Raw genomic sequence first — 25,362 nt, 5'->3', positions numbered from 1 at the left:
TCCCGCAATGGCAACACCCCAACTTGCTGCATACCACAGATGGCGTCACGAATAAACTGTCATCGTCCCTTTCCTATTTCCTAAACGACACTGCAGGGGTCACGGAACTGGGCCTCGACACCGCGGTGCCCCAGGAGCAGAACCGCTGACTGGTAACCAGTCACCCTAGGCCCCGGTGCAGGCATGTCACTTGTGTGACGCCCTGGACTAGCCAGGTAGTCACAAACACAACAACACATACACACCCTCCCCTGGACAGTCTACATCAGTCAAACAAAACCCTTGTTGCCTCCCTCCAGGGTCTGATGTCCACACCAGGTGGGGCAGAGCCAGGCGGTTGGCCCCACCCACCGAGGAGTTCACAGGCCTGGAGGTGGGAAAAGTGACAGGAGATTCTAGTTGGAGTTGAAAGGGAGGACAGAACCTGTGAGTGTCTGGGTAGGAGCCCAGGCACTGTCAGCAAGGTCGGCAGACGGTGGTGGCCGTCTGCAGGTGGTACCGGTCAGCGGAACCGTAGGACCGGGGACGGGCGGTGGCCCGCCGGTACCGAGCCGGGGAGCTGAGCTGTACCAAGCACACAAAGGCAGGGCCATCGGACCCCGACTAGGATAGGAGCCGCCGACAACGGTCAAATCCGAGAGTGACCGGAACCCCAGGGGATCCCTAACACCCAAGACCCGACAGAAGGCAACCGTCCACACAGTTAGGATAAAAAGCCACCACCATAGGCTAGAGATCCAAGGGCCAGCGCCTGCGGGCAAAATGAGCTCCTTCAGTACATATACGCCGGGGAGCGGGCTACCGTTCGGAAGCCATCGGAGTCAAAACATTCTACAAAGGGGCAGGGAAAGACAGCCACCATCTACCTGTCCGGGGAGAGCAAAGACACTGCAGCCGGCTGCGGGACCCGTCCATCCAGCCGTTTGGTTTACCAGAGACTCTGTGAATCTGTGCCTGAGTGAGTACAACAGTGCCATCTGGCACCGCGCCGCACTGTCCCTGCAACCATGCACCCCAGCTACCCTGCCTCCCCGTACCACCACCGGGCCCCGGGATGACCAACCCCTACCCACGGAGGGGGAACCGACATCCTAGCTGCTCCCGGGATTCCCGTCACCAGCAGCGGTGGTGTCCATTATCACCATGACCCGTGGGTGGCGTCACGAACTATCTCCCCAAACAAACACACCACCCCCCCTTTTCACTCGTGGGCGAGGAGCGCTGCTCGAGTCCCCGGGTCCGGCCCACCGCTCGAGCCACCGAGCAACAGCAGAAGTCCCCGGACCCGAGCGTAGTGAGCGCGGCCCCTCTGCCAGCAACAACTTGGCGCTGTGAACAGGATTAGAACCAATCTACCTACCGGCAAAAGTGCTCCTTGCATTCCCCGACGGCGGGTCCGGCTGAAATATTTGAAGTTCCGCCATCTTTGGCGTGAAGATTTCCCGCTCGAGCGTCTTGCCCGAGCAGGGAAGGTGTGAAAGTGGAACCCCGCCCCCAGAAGAGAGAAGTGCTAGAAAGAACCAAGGGGGGGCGGGTGCAGGTGTGCCTGATGTAACCGAAGGTATAAAGAAGCGGGGACGCCAGGACCCTGCATAGGCCCTGTTCCTGGACCCCGTCGGTTTAAGAGCTGCATGTCTGCCCCATCGGCACAGCCCGAGGGCTTGGAGCCCGCGCCCGGAACATTGGCGTGGCTGGAGGCCCAGGTGATGTTGCTGTGTCGCCGCAGCCAGGTAGAACTACGCCGCCTGATGGCCCGGTGGACGGCCGAAGTGGAGGAGCTGGTTACAGCCGCGCGGTTGTACGTGGTGGAGGCTATTCTTGAGGAGCGGGTAGGTGACCCACGCCCCTATGTCCCTGAGGGACCGGCCGCTGCGGCTGAGGGACCCGGTCTGCCCCCGGCCCCTATTTAGTCTCCCCTGCTGCCCGCGCTTGCTTCCGGCCTTCCTCCGCCCGGCCCACTGGCGCCTCCACCGACAACGGAGGCCGCGGTCCCGGTTCAAGGTGATCCACCCGCGAAGAAGACCGCCAGCAGAGAAAGTGAAGCTACAGTCCCCGCACGGGCCTCAGGAACAGCACCCGCCCCAGACGAGGAAGCAGAGGCGCCCCAGGGCCGGTGGCCGCCGGGGATGGCGGAGTGGCTGGAGAGCAAGTTGGCACAGTTCTGAATCCAGGTAGGGGGTCGAATCAATGCAACAGCATATGAGCTGGAAGCAGGGGATACGAGAGATGGTAGCTCCGGTGCAGGCGAATGAGAGGCCCACCTCGGAGAACGCGCCCCTACAGGATCCAGCCTCCTACGACCCCCCGGGCCGGCAGAATGCCGGATCCGTCTGCGGTGAGACCCGTGAATCCCGTGAGGGTGCTCAGCTGCACGTCCGAGCCTCCACACCGCTGACCCACGACGAGAAATAAAGGCAATGGTCTTCTGTTGCAACCCAGTTGTCTCCGTTGGGACCCTCAGTACCGTGTTTTATTTGAATGAATGAGCACCAATGATCCGAATAACTTACCAGATTGTACCGTCCGTAAAAGGAGAAAGTTGTCCCCGTTGGGACCATCAGTATGTTTGTCCCTTGAAACAGCACACATGAGAAACTGCTCATGAACAAGGCCGAGAACTTGCAGGCCAACCACGAACTTGTGGTTTTGTAAATAATTTGTGGGCTGTATTCCGTTGCCGCCTCCGGAGAGGCAGATTGGAGGGAGGACCCGCAGCGGAGCAGGCTGGGGTCCGGTCACCACCAGGACCGGTAACCATCCTCCGGGGGTCAGGGGTCCCCCTGGACATGGTGTCCCCTGAAATGTCAGCCGGGTGCGAAACACCTTACCCGTTCCCACTCGGGTGACCTGGACCAGGACTGGGGTAAAGGGGTGCTGCCCATTTCTTAGGGGCAGCATCAAGGTGCAGGTTGCTTGGGTGGGGGAGCGGAAGAACATGAACTCCAGCTGCCGCAGTCTCAGGGTTTCCAGCACTTAGCACGTCGGGTCCTACTGTTGTAGCACGGGGCAGCGGGTCAGGTCGGTCAACACTGGGGCGCCCCGTGGGCAAGGGCATGGACGATACGAGGGCCGAGACCGGAGCGGGCCCCCCAGCCGCAGTGGCCGGTCCTTGTGGGACATGGAGGCGTGGGTCACTCGCCGGCTCTGTCACGTCGGCTCCCATCTCATACATCGGGGCAGTCGCAACCAGCGTTTCCACCTCGTTGGTCCACTGCTCCATCATGAGACGTATCTGATTCCGTTGGCGCTGGTTGAATTCAATTACTCTGGCCTTCATCCACGCCACGGTACCGGGTGCGGGCACGGAACCTGGCGCGATCACTGCAGGGGCCTCCGATACATTTTCATTAATGGTCCGCGGCCTCGGCGGCTCCCAGGGAAGCGGTTCAGGGCGGCCCCGAGCTTCTGCAGCCGGTCGGTCTGCTTGGGCGGACGGACAGGGTACCGCTACCGAGGGCACGGGTAGCGGGCCTAGAGGCGGGGCGGCAGCGACTAACGCGGGTAATGGGAGAGGCAGCAGGGTGAGAGGGTGCAGGCCGGGCCCCTCAGCCGCAGTGGCCGATCCCTCGGGAATACAGGGGCGTGGGTCTCTTACCCGTTCCTCCAGATCTTCCTCCACCTCGCGTCTCCGCATAGCAGCCACCACGTCCGCCATGTTGGCCTCCCACTCCTCCAAGAGGAGCTGCATGCGGGCCTGCAGACAGTTACTCAGCGGGACGGTCGAGATCTTCACCCACGCCGCGGTGCCGGGCGCGGGCTCGGGGACTACAGTGTTGTCGGTGGGTCTCAGCATCTTCAGCAGCGGCCTCTCCCAGGAACCGAAGATGGCTGCAGAGTCCTGGTGTCCCTGCCTTTATAGCCGCGGCTCACATGCGGCCAGACGCCATCCGTCCCCCTTAGTTTTTTTTGGCTCCTCCTCTACAGGGGCGGGGTCTTGGCTTTCGCGCCTCCACTGCTCGAGGAGACGCTCGAGCGGGGACTTTTCGCGCCCAAAATGGCGGCTTCTGAAAATTTTCTGCCGGACACCTCCGGCGGGACACAAGGCGCACCTCTACCTGACGGTAAAGCGGTAAGATCCTGTTCGTGACGCCAAGTTGTCGCGGGCGGGGAGGGGACGCTGTGCTCACCACGCTCGGGTCCGGCTCGGGGCTGCTTCGCTTGCTGCTCGGTGGCTCGAGTGGGGGGCCGGATCCAGGGACTCGAGCGGCACTCCTCGCCCGTGAGTGAAAAGGGGAAGAAGGTTTTGGGGTTATTGTCCGTGACGCCACCCACGGTTTGTGGTGAGGTTGTGACACCACCGCTGCTCTGTACGGGGATCCCGGGAGCGATGACAGGGAGCAGCCTGGATGTTGTTTTTCCCCCTCCGTGGGTAGGGGTTAGTCGTCCCGGGGCTCGGGGACGGTGGATGGAAGGTGGATGGCAGGGTTTGGTGAGGTGCAGGGTCGCGGGGGCAGCGCGGTGCCGCACGGCACGATAGTACTCACTCAGCCAATGATGAATGCAAAGTCTCCGGTAAAACAAACGGCTGGATGGACGGGTCCCACAGACGGCTGCGGTGGCTTTTCCTCCCGGTAGGTTTGTGGTGACTGCCTTTCCCTGCACCTGTAGAATGTTCCTGGATCCGATGGCTTCCCACCAGTAACCCGCTCCCCAGCTTGGATGGATGCTGAGGGAGCCCCTTTTGCCCGCAGGCTCTGGCCCTGGGAACTGTAGCCTTGGCGGTGACTGTATTTCCCTTCACGGTTTGAGCAGTTGCCTTCATCTCGGGTTTTTACTGCTGGGAAACCCAGGAGGTTCCCTTCGCTAACGGATTTGACCGGTTTTACGGCGACTCCAAGCCTGGTCGGGGTCCGTAACCCTGCCGAATGGTGCTGGCTTCTCTTCGCTCCCCGGTTCGGTACCGGTGGGCACCGCCCAACCCCGGCCCTACGGTTCCGCGTCGATAGGCCTCTCCTGCAGACGGTCACCACCGTCTGCCAACCTTGCTGTATGTGCCCGGGCCACGCACCCGGACACGGTCAGTCTGCTCCTTTACCACTTCACTCCTCAGCTCTACTCCTCTGCAAACTCAACTGCACTGAACTCAACTGTCTCCTTTTCCCGCCTCCAGGACTGTGCACTCCACGGCGGGCGGGGCCAACCACCTGGCTCCACCCCCTGGTGTGCACATCAGCCCCTGGAGGGAGGCAACAAGGATTTTTGTCTGACTTTGATGTGCCTAGCCGGGGTGTGGGGTGTGTTGTTGCAGTACCTGTGACGTCCTGGCTTGTCCAGGGCGCCACATTTACACACGTAGTTCTGTGTATAACTTTAGAATATAGATTGTGAGTTGGTCTTGAGGATATAGCCTGGATTATAAAATATAGCCTTTAGATATTTCTTCACAAATCTAGAAAAAAAATATTTTCTTAAATAAAGATAACAGAATATTTTTTCAGCCTTCCTTTCAGCCCCCATCTCTTTTATTGTTATTTACTAATGGTTGATTTACTTTAGGAGCTTGTACATATTTTATTCATATAACTAAGTGCATATTAGAACAAAGTCCAAACTTAATGTTTTAACTTAAACATCTTATGTGGTGATTCAGGTAACACAAAAGCTTAAATAACAGGAAATGAGTCTAAGGGGCTTTTCATGTGGCAGGAAAAAGAAGAATAAGGAAACTGAAAGGAGTAAGATGTACAAACTCATGAGATTTAATGATAAAAAGAGTATTTGTACACGTTGACTTAAAGGCAAATATCATACTAACTAGTTTGGACCAAATCGATCTGTTTTTCTTTATCGTTTCAAAGATTTATTTTCTACACATGAGGTAGAACACCTTTACTAAAAAAAAGAAATATAGGGGGGAGATAAAATGCTCTTAGGCATCAAGACCATGAAGCTCTATCCTGTATTTCATCGGATAAGTTCAGTAAGATTGGGACTGCCTTTCTTCTTTATCATCATACTATCCGTCCCGAGTCGTGGCATTGACAGCAGCGATAAACCAGGTAATTATCATCAAATAAACTTAAATGCAGTTTTTTCACCTTCAGAAATTGGAAGCTCCTCGGGTTCAGAGCACTGATCCTTATTTTCCTATCTATAGTCTCCATTTACCATATTGTGTTTCATCGTAACATATTGCAATTTCAAAGCTTTGGGAGAATATTATTTCTGGTGTTAGTTACATTTTAGAACCAGACATTATTGGAATTCTCCCAGAATTGAATTTTACAAAATGGCTGATAAATATACCGTAGATGATCAATTGCGATTTTATCAACTGAGAATCAACCGATCCAGAGAATTGTTCATAGGGAGATAAAAAAATTACAGAACAATTGCATTAGATTGCTATCACACTTGATTTTGTATTAGACCTTTTACAATTCCAGGATTCAATCCATTCAAATTGTAGTCATGACATGCTGCGTGTAGTTTTATATATTTTCATGTTTCTTCACCCCTATTTTGAAAAACATACCTGGCATTACGATTCCCCAGTTCTTTATGAGTTCGTAGATACCAAACATGTATAGTTTTACTTTTATCTAAGTGGCGAAAAAAAAAATTTGAAGTTTGTAAAAAAAAAATGCACTTTTGCCACCATTTTCCGTGACTCATAGCGTTCTCCTTTTTACGGTATCTGGGACTCAGTGATGGCCTATGTTTTGTGTCTTGAGCTGGCGTTTTTAATTATACCATTTTTATCTAGATGCAATGTTTTGATTGCCTGTTATTGCATTGTAATGCAATCTGTGGAGACCATAAAAAACATAATTTTGGCGTTTGGAATTTTTTGTTGCTACGTCGTGTTCCAATCAGGTTAATAGATTTTACATTTTGAAAGATCTGGCATGTCTGAATGCGGCAGTACCAAATATGTGTTGTTGTTATTATTATTATTATTATTATTATTATATGTTCAATAGGGCAAAAGGGGGTGGGATTTGAACTTAGGTTTTTTCATATGTTTTTTAAAACTTATTTATTTTTTTTACATATTTTATTAATTTTACTAGTCCCCCTAGGGCTGCACACTCTAATTGCTTCTGACAGCATTCACAGGAAACACATCATGGCAGTAACAGAGGTCGTCTTCTGTCTCCACACTGCCATGCCAACCCACTGGCGCCCTGTGAATGTGTCACGGAGCCACCAATGGCACCGGAAACAGTGCAATCCCCTCCGGAGCGCTTTAGATCACGCTGTCAAAGTTTGACAGCGCAATCTAAGGGGTTAACAAGCACGGGTGGATCAGAGATCAGAGATCCACCCGTGTCTGTTAGCTGCACATATCTACTGATCCAGTCAGCAGACATATGCGGGGAATAATGCAGACTCGCCACGAAAGCCAGCATTAAAGGGTCTGACATGGCCAAGGACGTACCAGTACATCCTTGGTCATGAAGGGGTAAATATGCAATTTAATACTTAGATAAAATCACATGGACTAAGTATTAAATGGAGTCTATCACCAGAATTCTGCCAATTAATCTTGAGAGCAACAGAATGTAGCGTGAGAGACTCTGATTCTAGTGATGTGTTATTTCATGCACTTTTAATAAAATCGTTGGTTTATTAGCAGGAGATTATTACTAGAGGATTAGTAAACCTACTGCCATTTAGTCCACTGAATTCATGAGCTCTGAATTACCCAGCACCCATCACTGATTGGCACTTTCTGCCTATGTACAGTATATACTGTAAAATGGCTGCCGGATACGTCATAGATGGGAGATATGGATTACAGAGGTGGGTATCCTCTGTGATAGTTGCCCGAAAAGAAGCTCTAGCACTTTTAGTATTGAGAGTGTTACTAGAGCGTAGCAAAGGCCTGGTTTACGAGCTGTCAAAGAGATGGTTGGGACTGGCTGCTCACATATCCCCACCCCTGGACATGTTATAGTGGACATGAAAAAGTTCATCTGAAATATTTACCTGTCTGTGTGTGGAAGGCTAAGTTCACACAGGGCATCTTTTGCTGCATTTTTGGTGCTTTTTTGAGATCACAAAGATGCACCTAAATGCTTGCATTTCCTTCTCCCAGCAAAGTCTATAAGATTTTGATTTTGCTGTCCACATTGGGCATCTTTTGTTGGCTGCATATTGGCTGCGTATTTGAAGATGCACCTAAGATGCAGCATGTCAATTTTTTTTCTGTTTTCCCAGTGTTTTTGAGCCCTTCCAGTCAATAGAATTGCCATTTTTTTAAAATGGATTAAGCAAAACGTGGTAAAAATGCGTCAAAAATGCATCAAAAATGCATTGCGTTTTTTATGCTTTTTTTGCCGTGGTGTTTTTTGTGCGTTTTCTCTGGTCCTGTTCCCCGGATCTCCCATTGCTACTGTGTCTCAAACTTTATGGTCTGTGAAATCCTGGATGGTCCCCTGACCGTGCAGATTTTATCAGGTCTGCCTGGAGTGTTTGCCGGGTTGCTCTGAGTGCATAGGACCTGCGGTGACGCACTTCCGGGTGCTCGCGGTCACGTGACCAATCCGGAAGGACTCGCTCCACTCTGTTCCCTGAGATTTCAGACAGCTCCAGGCATCAGCGGGACACCGTGGCTCCTTTACTGCAACAACCGGGGTTGTGCACGGGTGCACAACCATTTGAGGTGAGCAGCCTCCGGGCAATACCATAATCCCCTTCACCACCGGGTGCTACTCAGCGCATCGCCCTCTCTCCTTTGTTACCTCAGTCAGGAGAGGCAGGCAGAGGTGCCAGGGAATCACAGACAGGGAGGAGAAAACTCAGTGTACAGTCTGGCCTCTATGCACTGAAATGTACTTAGCAGAAATTTTCAAATGGTGATTAAACCAAAACATCAAAGCAGAATTCTTCACCAAAGAAGTATAACTGCATCATTACAGCAGCCATGTCTGTACTTTACATTACAAAGTTGTTTTCAATGTATTAATTTTTTACTTTACCAGTGGGGCATCGCTAGGGTCTTAAAAGATCAGGGGTTTATAGAAGAAAAAAATATCAGGGCCTCAAGCACCAAAGTACATTTATGTCTATACTTGCATACCATATTTTTCAGATTATAACATACACTTTTCCTTCCAAAAATTAGAAGGAAAATGAGGGGTGCGTCCAGCGTCGGACTGGCTACCGGAGGAATCTCCAGTAATGCCAGGCCTGTATTCAGTTACCGGCACTGCACTCCGGAGCTCTCACCTGAGCTCCGGCGTGCAGCCTAGACTGTACCGCGAGCGCCGAGTGATTGATTCAGTTAATGACAGCTGCAGACAGGCCGGGCTGAACTCCGGAGTTCAGGTGAGAGCACTGGAGATCATCCCAGCATGTCTGCAGCTGACATGAACTGAATTGCAAGCACCGGGGAATCAATCACTTGGCACTCGCGGTACAGTGTAGGCTGCACACCGGAGCTCAGGTGAGCGCTCCGGAGTGCAGTGCAGGCACCTGAATCCAGGCCTGGCATTACTGGAGTTTCCTCCGGTAGCCAGTCCGACGCTGGGTGCGTTTTATAATCCAAATGCACCTTACCGGCAGGTGGTAGAGAGGGGTCGAAGGAGGCAGGTTCTGTGCTGGGGTCTGTGGGGCAGGCTTTGCTATTATGAATTAGGCTTTATTATAAAACTGCGGTAAATGCTATCCTGAAGGATCATACAGTGAATAATTCAACAGACATGTAACATAGATGTAATGAGACAATGTATATAGGAGCGAAAAGACGATTATATGCATAAATATGTAGAAAAAGTAGTTTATTTTCGCTCCATTTTAGCCCTACGCGAAACGCAGCGTCGGGGCCTTCAGGACAGTATTTACCGCAGTTTTATAATATGGGTGAGCACTTTGATTACAATTACTAATGTTCAGTGGTGTTTGCAGTTTGGTCTTAGCGTGCAGTGAGCTAGAATGTCTCCTCCCTAAGCACGCTTGACTCTGTACGCCTGGGTTGTCTACATATTGTAAACTTCTTCCACCTTTCGGTGTTGGGTCTCCCTCTGCCCCCGCATATTGGACACATGGATGCATGATACTAATGCTTTAGGGGATGTTTGATACATATTGACATCCCTACACTCATGGTCACTACTTATGCGGAGGTGGTGTGTTGATCCTCCAACTGACCGGTGTGTGGTACACTTATGTGGACGGGTCTGACTGACCCAGGCATTGGTAACATCAGGCTAGCACCTTGTCTACATGAAGTGGGACATGGTTGGCGCCTGTAAACTATAAATTTGATATGCCTTATACTCCATGCCCTTTAAATAACATCTGTGCTCATAAACTACTGTATCTGTGGTAATTTTGCTGTTCTGTATCTCTGCACTTTACCTTTCTTCCCCCTCTTTTTGTATTGTGATTGATTTTAACAAAAACTTTGTATTCAATAAAATTGTACTTTTATATGGAATTTTGGAAAATGACTCAGTTTCTCTTGATTTATGCTATTGTTGGCAGTTTCCACATTTGAACTTTAACGATGTATCGGATATATTTGATCATACATAATGAACACATATAGTGCTGCAATATTATAGTTACCTGTCGTATATAATAAAATGCAGTATACAACTAAATTGCCATGCACGCTCTTACCACATAATGACTTAAATACATGAAACAGTTGCTAAATAAAAAAGAAAAAAACACTTCAAAAAGACTGATATTACCATCACGCAGTGTTCATGTAGTAGTAGATACCAGTCTTGCATAACATATAATAATTGTAGCTTTGGTATATACGATATATTAATTTACAGTTCATTCAAATTGGGGTTAGTCACTATTTTTGATTTCCATCTGGCCGAGACCAACATGACAACTTCTTGCTCTAACAACTCGTCTGCAAAATTTATAGCAGGGGTGGGGAACCTTTTTTCTGCCAGGGGCCATTTGAAAATTTGTACCATCATTCGGGGGCCGCACAAAATTATCAACTTGCAAATTGCCCTATTATATTTAGTCAAGCAATTAATTCACTGTGGCGGCTGTGTGCTGCCCCCACGTCAGTAGCAGCCAGGCTGCTCGGATCCGGATCTGCAGTATGGCTCGAGGGATCTCCGAACCCGGGGGTCTCGCGGACACTTCAAATAAAAAAAAGTGGAATTGGTTGTATGTGGGATTTTCTATATAGTCCGTGACGCCACCCACGGTGTGTGGTAAGATGGGGTACCACCACTGCTATTAGGGACCACCTGGGGGCGTTGGAATGGCAGCTAGTTGTTTTTAACCCTCCATGGGAAGGGGTGGATGCCTCGGGGCCCAGTGTTACTGTGCTGAGGATGGTGGCTGCAGGGGCCGGTGCGCCCGGTCGGAGCGGGGATGTTAGTGTACTCACAGTCAAAGAAATCAAACAAGTCCAGCGGTAAACCAAGGTGCCAGTGGCCGGCCGCCACGGCCAAGTGTATTCTGGTCCCTCACCCGGGGTGATGGTCTGTGTCACTTTCCTCTGCACGGTTTAGTTCTCTTTGGACTTCCCGGTGTGGAACATGGGAGTCCGCTCCCAGAACTACGGGTAGGAGCCTTGCCCACAGACGCTGACCCGTGGGATCTAAAGGGGCCCTGGCAGATGCCCTATCCCCCGCGGTGGTCTGCTGGTCTGCTCTTTTGGGACTTTGGGTAGGACAGGACCTATAATCCTGTCCTCAACTGGTGAATTAACAAAGCCGGTGGTTCCGATCCTTGCTTCAGGGTCCAGGTACCCCCTCTGTGCACGGTTTCCGGGTCAGTTCTCTGCTGTCGGTACCGGCAGGCTGCTACCCTGTCCCGGTCCAGCTCGGATCTCCGGCAGCCATCTTCCCGTCTCCTGACAGACACGGACCACCGTCTGTCACATAGCCAGCACGCCGGGGCTCCAACCCCGACGCCTTTCCTCTATGGCTTCCATTCCGAACTCCACTTTACTTTCTCCTCTCCACTCTGCACTCCTACTCCGAACTCCGAACTCTCCACTCTGCACACTCTCTTTTGCCGCCCCGGATTCTCTAGACCCCTAGGTGGGCATTTTCCTTCCACCTGGTCCCGTCCACTGGTGTGCCTTTCCTAACCTGGGGGGGACTAAGGTTTTGTCAGCTCGGTGTAACCCTATGGGGGATGGTGTGGTGTGGGGGTCTACTTTGTGTGTGACCACCTGGCGGTGCCATGGCGTCACATTCCCCCTTGGTTTAATACAGACCGTCCGCGGGCTGTTCGACCACTGACATTTATTGTTACGGCAACTGTAAATGGAAAAAGGGATAACATGTAAAAACATAAAAATATTAAACATTTCTTCCCTTTCCAGAGGCACATTTCTAAAATGTTTCAAACAACCGGACCACTTTCCCATTGCTCCCGCAACCCAAGAAAACCTGTTTCCTGGTGCCACCGCTAAAACTGGTGGGCACCCCTTTCCCAAGTCAAAAACGGTTCCGAGTGACGCCACATGGGCCGGGTAAAAAGTTCCTTACCCAGCAGTCCTTGTCAAGGGCCCCATAGTCCGGGGTCCCCTGGCCTGGAGGTTAATCACCGGTCTTGGTAGTGACTAGGCCTCGGCCTACTCTACCGCAGGCCCTTCATCCAATCAACCTCTCCAGAGAAAATGGTTGGTGGTTATTTACAAGGCCCAATAGTTTTTGGGTTGGCCTGTCAGTTCTCAGCCTTGGTCCATTTTAAAACAGTAGTATTTTTTTTTTAACGGGGGTAAACAACAACTGGGGTAGCCGGGAAACCGCTACCTTACTCTTTCTCTGCAATCAGGTGAGGTATTCGGTGAATTGGAATTCATTTACACACATACAAGACTATATACACAGCAAGCGGGCACCACTCACTAAACTATGGTTTCCCTGTATCTGAGTGGTGGCTGACCTAAGATATGGCGTGTGGACCTTCTTAGCCCTCCATTCTCACTTAGGACTGATGGGGTAGAGTGATTTACGGGTTCCTCTTCCCTAATGTCAGGTACAGCTGGTAGGGACCTACGGGGGAGTGGTGTAGGTGCAGGTGCATCCCTGGGTGCCGGTGTTGGTGTATTGCTGATAGGCCCTGCTGGCGCCGTATCTTCCACAGGTTGCGGGAACATTATAACGGGAACAATCACCGCTCCATTCTGCATAGGCCAATCAGCTGGGAAGTCACCCATAACGGTGTGGATCACCTTTCTCGTTTTCTCCGCGCCTGGAGTGGGGGCAGGAACCTTCTCCACCATCTTCAAGGGCTCTGGACACTTCTTCAGGTGGTCCCTGGAAACAGTGGCCGTAGTCTTCCCTTGGTCACGACTGACAAGGTAAGTCTTCTGATTCTCCCAGGCAGTGGGTTGGATAACATAGGGGGTCCTCTCCCACTGGTCATCCAACTTGTGCAATCTTCTCTTCCTCTTCAGCACTACGTCTCCCAGTTCAAAGGGGGCGGCCTGGGCTCGTTTGTTGAAATGCTGCGCTTGCCTTTCTCTGCTCTGGCGCAGGTTCCTCTCCACATATTCTTGGATCTGTTGGTACTGCCTCTGACGCTTGGCATCCCAGTTGGTAGTTGGCGGGATGGTCTCAGGCACCTCAACATCCAACTGCAGATCCACCGGCAGTCTTCCAGGCCTCGCCCTCATCAGATATGCGGGTGTGCATTTAGTGGAGCTGCTAGGGATATTATTGTACATGTCCACTAAATCAGGTAGTTTTTCAGGCCATAGGTTCTGCTCCTCAAGGGGCAAGGTCTTGAGAAGGTTGAGGACCAGGTGGTTCATCTTCTCACACATCCCATTGGTCTGGCCATGATAGGGTGTGGTACGGATCTTCTTGCACCCATACAAGTTGCAGAACTCCTGGATGATCTCCACCTCAATGGCAGGGCCTTGATCTGTCAGCACCTTCTCCGGGTAACCATGCGGCTGGCAGAAGTATGCCTGGAAGACCTTCACTGCAGTGTCAGCCGTTAGATCCTTGACGGGTACCACCACCATGAACCTGGAGTAGTGGTCTACGATGGTGAGGGCGTATGTGTAGTCACTCCGGCTTGGCGCAAGCTTGACGTGGTCCAGAGCAACAAGTTCCAGTGGCTGGTGAGTGACAATTAGCTGCAATGGGGCTTTCTGGCTGGTTCCATCCTTTCTTCTTAGCACACAGGGACCACAATCCCTGCACCATGCTTCGATGGACTCTCTCATTCCAACCCAGTAAAAGCGTTCTCTCAGCAGCATTTCTAGCTTCTTCCAGCCGAAGTGTCCAGCTCCATCGTGATAAGCTTTCAAGACCACGGACACATATGCTTGCGGCACTACAATCTGACAGACCTTCTCATGTGCCTTAGGATTAATTATCCCTTTGTACAATTTGCCCTGCTGCAAGTACAAGCGGTCCCTTTCTCTCCAAAGCCACTGCGCTTCTTCAGGGGACGTAGGCTCCAACCTAGAATGGGCTTGGGAAATTAACATCTTGATTAGCCGAACTGCAGGTTCCTTTTCTTGGGCTTCTTGCCAACCATGGTGGGGTAATGGGTTGAAGGCTGCCTGCTGCTGACCACTATATGGCCTTGCGTCTTTCGCATCAGGTTGATGGAACGCAGGCAGTTCAATCTCTTCCAACTCATCTTCATGCAACCCTCCATCAGATAGGTGCGGCATCCGAGACAACACATCTGCATTGGTGTTTTTACAGCCGGCCCTGTACTTGATGGTAAAGTCATATTTCGCCAGCCGAGCCATCCAGCCTTGTTCTAGGGACCCAAGCTTCGCTGTATCCAGGTGGGTCAGAGGGTTATTATCTGTGTAGGCAGTAAATTTTGCAGAAGCCAGGAAATGCTTGAGCCTCTCTGTTATCGCCCAGACAAGTGCCAGGAACTCCAACTTGAAAGAGCTATAATTCTCAGAATTTCTTTCTGTCGACCGGAGCTTCCTGCTTGCAAAAGCAATCACCTTCTCCTTGCCATTTTGCATCTGGGGCACGACAGCTCCCAGGCCCACATTGCTGGCATCTGTGTATGGAATGAAAGGGAGGCCATAGTCGCGGTAGGCTAGGCTCTCTTCTCCGGTCAAAGCCGTCTTCAGCCGCTGAAAGTACTCTTCCTGCTCTTCACCCCAGGTGAACGGGGGGGCCAGGAGTCTTGTCATTCTTGGTTTGCCCCACCAGGAGGTCCTGCATGGAGGCCGCCATTTTGGTGTAGCCCTTGATGAAGCAGTTGCAATAACCCACCAGACCCACTCACCTCTTTGGTTGTGGTAGGTCTTGGCCAGCTCAGGATGGCTGTAATTTTCTCTGGCTCCAGTGCCACACCTTCCGCACTCACCACATGCCCGAGGTACTGTACTTTGGGCTTCAGCAGATGCCACTTGGAGGGCTTCAGTTTTATCCCGTATTTGGAGAGGGCCTCAAACACTTTGGCAAGATGCTGCACATGTGCCTCATACATCTTGGAGTAGACAATGTCTTGGAATAGACAATCATCCAAATATAGCAGGACTGTCTCAAAATTGCGATGTCCCAAGCAGCACTCCATCAGCCTCTGGAAGGATCCTGGTGCGTTACACAATGCAAAACACAACGCAAAAAGCATGCTGTTGAACTCGCAGAGACCCATCGGGGTAGCAAAAGCAGTCTTCTCCCGGTCCTCTTCCGCGACGGACACCTGCCAGTAGCCACTAGTAAGGTCAAGAGTAGAGAAGTAATTTGCTGTTCTCAGTGCAGCCAACGACTCTTCAATACGACGGAGAGGATATGCATCCTTATGAGTTATCTGATTAATCTTCCGGTAATCCACACACATCCTCATAGTGCCGTCCTTCTTCTTTACCAGGATCAACGGAGCTGCCCAGGGACTACAACTATCACGGATGACCCCTGCCTCCTTCATGTTCCTTAACATGTCTTTGGCACACTGGTAATGTGCAGGTGAAATCGGCCTATATCTCTCATTGATGGGTGGATGTGTACCTGTCGGAATGTGGTGTTGGACTCCCTTGATCCTCCAAAAATCTAGCGGGTGTTTCCTGAATACCTGCTCGTACTCCTGCACTACCCTGTACACGCCTCCCTTGTGATGTGCAGGTGTGGAGTCGGTGCCTACGTGTAGCTCTTGACACCACTCCTCTAGCTGCTTTGGTGAACTGTCACTGTCTGACTGATGCAGTGATGGTGGATGGTGGATCAGCCCTTAGCCACATTGAGGCCTATTTTAGACCCATGGTAAGGTTTTAATATTAGAGAGTGTAGGTACTATCCCAACTGGGTACACCTTGACGTTTGGTGGGATAGCTTTATGCTTTTTTTGATCAAAAACAGTGTTTACTAAGTACCCTATGTTTATATGCACTATGCTTTTATTTAGTTACAGCAGGGTATGTTTTCACAATTTTTTCCTTGGTTTCTGGATGGCATTAGTGTCTACTGTGAATAGCTTAGCAATGGTGGCGTAACGGGGTAGTGTGCTACCCCCATGCTGCTCGGATCTGGATCTGCGGTATGGCTCGAGGGACTCTACCGGATACGGGGGTCACGCGGACACTCCGAATAAAAGGGGAATGTATTTGTACAGGGGTTGTTGAAAACTGTCTGTGACGCCACAGTGTGGTGAGATGTAGCACCACTGCTGTTGTGGGGCTCCCAGGGGTGGTGGGCTGGCAGCTGGATGTTAACCCCTCCGTGGGCAGGGATGGATTCCCCAGGTGTTCTGTCCCCACTTAAAGGTGATTGAAGATGCGTAGTTGTGGGATGGCGTGAGAATCTTACCTTCGTTTTTCCTATAGGTGAGGCAGACATGACCAGAGCGCTCCAGAGTTAAACATGCACATGCTGAGATGAAACAATGGTGGATTATTTTCTCCAAAGGTTAAGGACATGCAGGAATACAGTAGTCCAAGTACTTGGCATTGTGTTTACCTTGTGATGCTTGTTTCTGGAGCCACTAAGGTCAGAAGACTTTGCTTCCAGCAGCTCCAATAAGGGGTGTTATTCTCATGATCTCTGGCTGATAACTGAACATGCCAGGAAGTGATGTAAGAGGAGCAGCAGACACTCCCATGGGCTGGATGAAAAGAAACAGAGGAGCCGAAAGGTTTGACCAGTAGATGGCAGCAGAGACAGGCATGAAAAACATTATATAACAGTTTTAACTAAAATAAGTAAGAACAGCACACTCCCCATCTGAAATTCACTTTGGGGATTTCACTATTGAGTCCATGATATAACCTGAAAGGAAAGGCATGTTAAATGCAAAAACAAACTCAATTGAGTCCAAAACAAGAAGGATGGCTCAAAGTTCAGGTCCGGTAGCGTTCATCCCGTAGGGACGCTCTCTATGGGTAACAGCAGAACAAGTTCATGGATTGGCCTTGCAAAGGTCTTCGTCTCACCTTTCCTGATGACCTTTAGCTCCATTGCCGTCCTGGCTAGGCTGTATCCTAGTAATCAGTCCCATAGGCCAGTCAGTCCTCTCTGTGGTCTGGTCTTTAATGACGACTAGGTCTCCTTCTTTGAGGTTCGGCTTGGGATGTCGCCACTTCTTTCTTCCTTTAAGAATGGTGAGGTATTCCTTCCTCCATCGGTTCCAGAAGTAGTCAGTCAAGTATTGAACCCGTTTCCAGTGTCTTTGATAAGTGTTTTCGTTGGTGAACTCTCCACTGGGCATTACTGCGTTGTCAGTTTTTTGGGTAATAAGAATAGTAGGAGTCAATATGGTTGGTGTTTCTGGATCCATGTTCACCGGCACAAGGGGTCTTGAATTGATAATGGCTGAGACTTCAGCTAAAAGAGTGACTAGAGTCTCATGTGTGAGTCTTGAGGAATTGACGTCCATTAGCATGGAGTTCAAGATGTTGCGTGAAATCCCGATCATCCTCTCCCAGGAGCCTCCCATGTGAGAACTGTGAGGGGAATTGAAGATCCAGGTGCAACCTTTCTCTGCCAGCTGATCTTGGATAGGCTTGGTGTCGATGTTCAGTTCTCTACAAGCACCAATGAACTTGCTTCCACGGTCAGACCTCAGCTGTTTCACTGGTCCTCTGATGGCAAGGAACCTTCTCAAGGCATTGATTAGGCTGGAGGTATCCATGGACTCTAACATCTCAATGTGAATGGCTCGAACACTCTTGCAGGTGAATAACACAGCCCACCACTTACTGTTTGCTTGGCCACCGCGAGTTCTGCGTGTGGACACCATCCATGGTCCGAAAACGTCTAGGCCCACGTAGGTGAAAGGTGACTCTGTAGAAAGTCTGTCTGTAGGCAAGTCAGCCATTTGTTGGTACAGTTGTTTTCCTCTCGCTTTACGACAGTGCACACAATTGTGTAGTATTTGTGCTACACGTCTCTTCATCCCAATAATGCAGAGGCCTGCAGACCGTAAAGCATCCTCTGTAATTTGCCTGCCTTGGTGTTCAGTCTTTTCATGGTGGTGTCGGATCAGCAAGACTGTAACATGGTGTTTGTTGGGAATGATGAGAGGATTTTGTTCTGAAACTCCAAGATGAGCCTTGTTCAAACGACCACCAACTCTCAGTAAGCCGAAACTGTCGATAACTGGGTTTAATTTGGCGAGAGGCTTCTTAATGGAATTTGCTGTTTGTTGTATAAACACTTCCATTCTATGGCGAATTCACTCTGTTGGAGGTGGCGTATTATGAGGGACTCGCTATGGGAGATGTCCTCAGCAGAAACAGGTTTGTGGCAAACATGCCAGCGATGACAGTCTTTGTTTTTAAGGTCCGTACGATAGCATCTGGCGATATGCACTAACCTAGCGACAGCCCTGACGAGCCTCATCCAGCTGGAGAAACGTTTAAAACATTAGCAACCGAGGTTGGAAGTTTTTTCTGCACTGGTAGCCGGGGTATTGACTTCAGCTCAGACATCCGGATTGTTGTCTGAATCTAGGATGCTGAAGGCTTCCTGGACACCTTCTTCTGACTGTCTCAGCAGGAACTCTGGACATGTATGCCAAGAAGACTTAGCAAAAGAACTTATAGACATAGGTCTAGTGGTGTGATCTGCTGGATTCAGTTCGGTTGGTACAGGTTCTACTAGGTTGTTGCAGATTTCCTTGTCCATAAAGGCGACGCTGTGTTCTCTCATTTCAGGCTTGCTGTTCATGGAACGCCGAAGAGAGTTAAATCTGGTCTGCGCTTGACCTCGGTTGTTTGGGAGTCTTAAGCCTGCTTTACACCTTGCAATTAAGCACATGTGCGGCACATGTGCGGCACATTCAATTTGTTGAACGTGTCGCACAAATGAATAACCCCCCCCGTCACACGTGCTTACCCATCCATACGACCTCGATGTGGGCGGCGAACATCCACTTCCTGGAGTGGGAGGGACGTTCGGCGTCACAGCAACGTCAAGCGGCAGCCGGCCAATAGAAGCGGAGGGGCGGAGATGAGCGGGACGAAAACATCCCGCCCACCTCCTTGCGTCCGCATAGCCGGCGGGAGCCGCAGGACGTAGGTAAGATCTGTTCATCATTCCCGGGGTGTCACACACTGCGATGTGTGCTACCCCGGGTACGATGAACAACCTGACGTTCAATTTTTAGAAAATGAACAACGTGCATGCGATGAACGTTTTACCGTTCAATCGCAATTGCACGTAGGTGTTACATGCTACAATGTAACTTACGATGCCGGATGTGCGTCACTTACGACTTGACCCCGCCGACACATCGTAAGATATATTGTAGCGTGTAAAGCGCCCTTTACCCTGGTAGATTGGAAGGGTAATGGAGAGACCCATTGGTTGGTTTTGTCTTTAGAAAACTCACAGTCCATTATTTCGATGAATTCTCTGTCCTCCACTGACAAGGCTACTTTATCGTCGTCCTTGGTTGTGAGAAAAACTGATCTTCCCAAGTTGTCGATATGCAGAGAAGCGATGTCAGGTTGCTGTATTGTGTCTGGAGACTTCTCTTTCACTCCATAGTGATGATGACATGGCTTTAGGCAGGTTGTTCGCTCATCTCCATGCACGTAAGTCTTGAAGGAATCAATTTCTGATCGATCAACGCACACATTTCCTATGACTACCCAACCCAAGTCCAGTCTCTGGGCGTATGGTGCATAGCCAGGCCCATTACACTGTTGTCGCACCTTGTGTACCCTTAGATTGTCTCTGCGGAGCAGGAGTAGAATCTCTGCGTTAATGTCCAAAGGTGTGATAACACTAGCAAAGTGTCTCAGGTGTGGTTGATGAAGTGCAGCTTCTGGAGTAGGAATTTGATTCCTGTGGCTGGGTATTTGGTTACATTCAACGAGCGTTGGTAGAGGTATTTCAGTCTTCCCATTGATAGAAGAAGAAATGAATCCCTGGGCTCTTCTGCCGCTAGTCTCTATGCATCCTGAGCAGGTGTTCAAGGTGTATGGTTCTGATGGTTCATGACTTAGGAAAGTCTCACTGTCGGCCCTATCTTACCGTACTGACCCAAACCAGCTATCCACCTTTTTACCGCTTCTCAACCAAAATAAGACACAGACTGCGTGACGTTGGATGTAAAAGGCCACAGCAGCCTCGTTTATTATCACCAAAATAATCAATAACATTTTATTCATAAATATAGTAATAACTCCATAAAACATCAACCACCAGCAAAGGAGGGGGGGGTAAGTGAAGAGTCCCGTTGTACATGATTGCAACACCAGCTCCACCATGTGCCCTCAGCCGCACCACACCGACTCGAGGACACCCAGCACATTAACATGCCCTGCTGTGACCCAGCACAGCAGGGTCCCACCAACTATACCACTGCACCACCAGGGGTAACCCGCTCCTGCACTGGGTTCGCCCCCGCTCTTTGTGCAATCCACCGACTTCAAATACCCCCCTCCTTTCCGCCGACTGCTGCGACAAGGTCAATCCTCTTCGTCTCTCCATGTCGATCTCCAGAATTCTTGAAAATGGGCGGGTGGGCGGGACAATTCCGGACGTCTTCCAGGTAGTGAATGACCTCCCACCACATATCTTGCCCTATATATACTCACTTACCACTGACAACACGCTGACCAATTACATGGCCCCACAGCCCTTATAACTCCACCTCCCACTTTTCCCGCACAAAAATGCCCTACACCTTAACCCCTTGCTAACCCTCCGGCCTAGCATCCCTCCTCAGTCATGTTGCCCTCCCTTGAGCCCCTTCAGGGCAGGCGTCCGGGCTTTTCTTTAATTCCGAAGGTTTCAAAGAATTTGGTTCCTGCCAGGGAGCGGTTGCTTTGGTCATTATGATGGCATACACCTTCATTGCCTTTTCTGGATGTCCCTCGGGATAAACCTTGATGAGGCATATTAGGGCACAACATTTCTCCATTTGGCCCTCTCCACATACCTCTGAGCATGAGCAGGAGATGGCTGTGGTGGTGTCAGTCTGATTCTTCGACTCCCCGCCATGACTTAGAGTGGGAGCGGTGGTGACTGCTGCCGGTGTGTCTAGCTAGCTGGGTTGGGTGTATGGTTGAAACGTGTTTTTCGCTATGACACTCCTCACACTTGACGATGGATTTACAGTCCTTGGCCATGTGCTCAAGTGATGCGCAGCATTTGAAACAGATCCCAAGATCTGTGAGGACTTTCTTCCGCTCCTGTAGGGTTTTAGATCTAAACCCTCTGCACTTGTTCAGTGAGTGTGATTTTTTATGGATGGGACATTCTCGATTGAAAGACTTATCTCGTGATGAGATGGTGTACTTTTATCTGTGTGTGCTGCAGGTGATTCTGGCTCAGACTTCCTAACACTCATAGTGTTCTTAATGTCTCTGACTTTGTGTATGTCACCTTCATACCTTGATGATGATGTTGTTGCAGCTGCCGAAGTGTTGAACTCTAGGAAGGCGAGGCTGGGGTCGTTCCTCATCTGGGCCTGCTCGTCGATGAACTTGTAGAAATGAATAAATGGGGGAAAGGTGACGTCATGCACTCTTTTGTACCTTTAGACTGACCATTTCTCCTGCAGACTGTATGGCAGCGTTACCACGATTGGGTTCACTCCATGGGCTGTATCCAGGTAGCACAGCCCAGACAGACGAGGGTCTGTTTTGGCGAGCTTACTTAGGTCTTGAAGTTTGAGGACTTCTTTAAGGTTGATCTTTGGGATGTCCTGCAGTCTCTTGAATAGGGCTTCTGCGCTGCCAAAGGTGCGTTCCAGTCTTTTCCATGCCGTAGCGAGACCTGCTTCTGCTTGTCCTACATAGACGTTCTAGCAAGGACTCCCTGATGAGATTCCCAAGGTGTCTTTAGCAAAACATGGGGTTCACAGTTCAGCAATATGCAGTAATGAGGTATAATGCACTGCAAGTCTATAGAAGGGGTATGGCAAGATGCAACAGCAGGTGCATAAACTGTCCCTTTACAATGCAAGCAGAGGTGATACACAACATGGCAGATGGGAGAGCTTCCCCTAAAGCCTGCTTTACACGTTGCAATTTCGCATACGTTATCGTATGCGATTTGCAACGCCCCCATCATATGTGTGGCACGTTCAATTTGAGGAACGTGCCGCACAAACGATTAACCCCCGTCACACGTACTTACCTTCCATACGACCTCGATGTGGGCGGCGAACGTCCACTTCCTGGAGTGGGAGGGACGTTCGGCGTCACATCGACGTCACGCGGCAGCCGGCCAATAGAAGCGGAGAGGCGGAGCTGAGCGGGACGTAAACATCCCGCTCACCTCCTTCCTTCCGCATTGTGGGCCGGGAGCCGCAGGATGCAGGTAAGATCTGTTCATCGTTCCCGGGGTGTCACACACTGCAATGTGTGCTACCTCGGGTACGATGAACAATCTGACGTGCAATTCTAGAGAAAGGTACTATGTGTATGCGATGAACGTTTTAACGTTCAATCGCACGTACCTGTCACACACTGCAATGTACCTTACAATGCCGGATGTGCGTCACTTACGACGTCACCCCGCCGACACATTGTAAGATACATTGCAGTATGTGACAGGTAAGTGCGATTGCGATTGAACGTTAAAACTTTCATCGCATACACATAGTACCTTTCTCTAGAATTGCACGTCAGATTGTTCATCGTAAAGTAGGCTTTAGGCTTGTCCAGGCATGCACTGTTGCAGGCAGACTAGTGCACAAGGCTTGTTGCTAGGCAGATTACAAGGGAAGTTACATGGTTCTTAGGGATCTGTAGTCGGGTATTGAGCTGTTAAGCAGTTTTCTGACTGTTTTGTCCCCACTTAAAGGTGATTGAAGGCACGTAGTTGTGGGATGGCGTGAGAATCTTACCTTCATTTTTCCTATAGGTGTGGAGTCGGTGCCTACGTGTAGCTCTTGACACCACTCCTCTAGCTGCTTTGGTGAACTGTCACTGTCTGACTGTGATGCAGTGATGGTGGATCAGCCCTTAGCCACATTGAGGCCTATTTTAGACCCATGGTAAGGTGTTAATATTAGAGAGTGTACGTACTATCCCAACTGGGTACACCTTGACGTTTGGTGGATAGCTTTATGCTTTTTTTGTTCAAAAACAGTGTTTACTAAGTACCCTATGTTTATATGCACTATGCTTTTATTTAGTTACAGCAGGGTATGTTTTCACAATTTTTTCCTTGGTTTCTGGATGGCATTAGTGTCTACTGTGAATAGCTTAGCAATGGTGGCGTAATGGGGTAGTGTGCTACCCCCATGCTGCTCGGATCTGGATCTGCGGTATGGCTCGAGGGACTCTACCGGATACGGGGGTCACGCGGACACTCCGAATAAAAGGGGAACGTATTTGTACAGGGGTTGTTGAAAACTGTCTGTGACGCCACAGTGTGGTGAAATGTAGCACCGCTGCTGTTGTGGGGCTCCCAGGGGTGGTGGGCTGGCAGCTGGATGTTAACCCCTCCGTGGGCAGGGATGGATGCCCCAGGTGTTCTGTCCCCACTTAAAGGTGATTGAAGATGCGTAGTTGTGGGATGGCGTGAGAATCTTACCTTCGTTTTTCCTATAGGTTAGGCAGACATGACCAATGCGCTCCAGAGTTAAACATGCACATGCTGAGATGAAACAATGGTGGATTATTTTCTCCAAAGGTTAAGGACATGCAGGAATACAGTGGTCCAAGTACCTGGCATTGTGGTTACCTTGTGATGCTTGTTTCTGGAGCCACTAAGGTCAGAAGACTTTGCTTCCAGCAGCTCCAATAAGGGGTGTTATTCTCATGATCTCTGGCTAATAACTGAACATGCCAGGATGTGATGTAAGAGGAGCAGCAGACACTCCCATGGGCTGGATGAAAAGAAACAGAGGAGCCGAAAGGTCTGACCAGTAGATGGCGCAGAGACAAGCATGAAAAACATTAAATAACAGTTTTAACTAAAACAAGTAGGATCAGCAAACCGGGGCCCAGTGTCTCTGTGCAGGGGATGATAACGGCAGGGGCCGGCGCACCCGCTAAGGCCGGGAATGTTACTCACTGTTGAATCAATCACACAAGTCTTTTGGTAAACCAAGGTGATGGTGGCCGGCTACCGTAGATGGGTGTATCTTGTCCCACACCCGGGCTGATGGTCACTGCCCCTTTCCTCTTCACTTTGTGTTTTCTTGTGTAGACTTCCCGGTGTGTAACGCAGGAGTCCACTCCCGGTCCTCTGGTTGGGAGCCGTGTCCGTCAGCCGCTTACCCGTGGGATCTACCGGGCCCTGGCGGATGCCCTATCCCTCTCTGTGGGTGGTTGTCTATTTTCCGGGACTTAGGTTGGGACAGGACCTGGAATCCTGCCCTCAATCGGTTAATTAGCTAGGCCGTCGCCTGCAAGAATCAAGTTGGCCTCCAGTCTAGATGACGTCCTGTGGATGCGACCGAGGAGGATTCCACCGACCCGAGGAAAAGACACAGACCGGTATGATTCAGCTGGACAACCGATCTGCAGCCAGGCGGGCCACTACGCAAGGCACTGTCCTTTAAACGGGCCGAACCTGGGGTCAGGAGCCAACCCCCAGGTGTAAGAAGTCCCTGCTCGACCTCCTGGCGCAACAAGTATGTGGAGGGATGACCGGTCCTTTCTCTTGTGCTGGATGGGATCCCTTTGACTGCCCTCCTGGATACGGGGTCCCAGGTAACGACCATACCTTATATACCGTACAAAAGATATTGGGCTGATTCAGACATTACCCATGGCCCAGATGATGATTTAACGATTGTAGCCAGTAATGGCCAGCCCGTGCCTCAAATTGGGTATAAAGAAGTAACCATTAAAGTGGGGCGGGTAGAATTGCCATCTCAGGGGATGATAATTGTGGATATTTTTTTTTTTATAAATTTAACTTTTATTAACATTATCAATAACACAGGAAACACCGTATTGTACAGAGTAAAGCACAATGTCAGAACACAAGCATTGTATCGAGGAATTGTTAGCAGATCAATTCCTAAAATATGGGGAGATACAAAACTCAAGACTGTATAAACAACAATGAGAACTGTAACCAACTACTGTCG

General features: G+C 50.2%; 1 protein-coding gene across 1 annotated transcript in view; it reads left to right on the top strand.

The window, feature by feature from the left end:
* The first annotated feature begins 5,749 nt into the window (after positions 1–5,749).
* Positions 5,750–25,362, top strand: part of IL2RG (interleukin 2 receptor subunit gamma) — a 156,379-nt gene continuing 136,766 nt past the window's right edge. The window contains exon 1 of the mRNA XM_075322751.1: positions 5,750–5,999. Coding sequence (XP_075178866.1) covers positions 5,864–5,999 — 136 coding nt within the window. The 5' untranslated portion in view covers positions 5,750–5,863. The remainder of the gene's footprint in view (positions 6,000–25,362) is intronic.

Source organism: Anomaloglossus baeobatrachus, chromosome 9 (genome assembly GCF_048569485.1).
Source record: "Anomaloglossus baeobatrachus isolate aAnoBae1 chromosome 9, aAnoBae1.hap1, whole genome shotgun sequence".
NCBI classification, from domain to species: Eukaryota; Metazoa; Chordata; class Amphibia; order Anura; family Aromobatidae; genus Anomaloglossus; species Anomaloglossus baeobatrachus.
The sequence above is the reverse complement of the archived record's forward strand: the minus strand, read 5'-3'. Positions and strand labels throughout refer to the sequence as shown.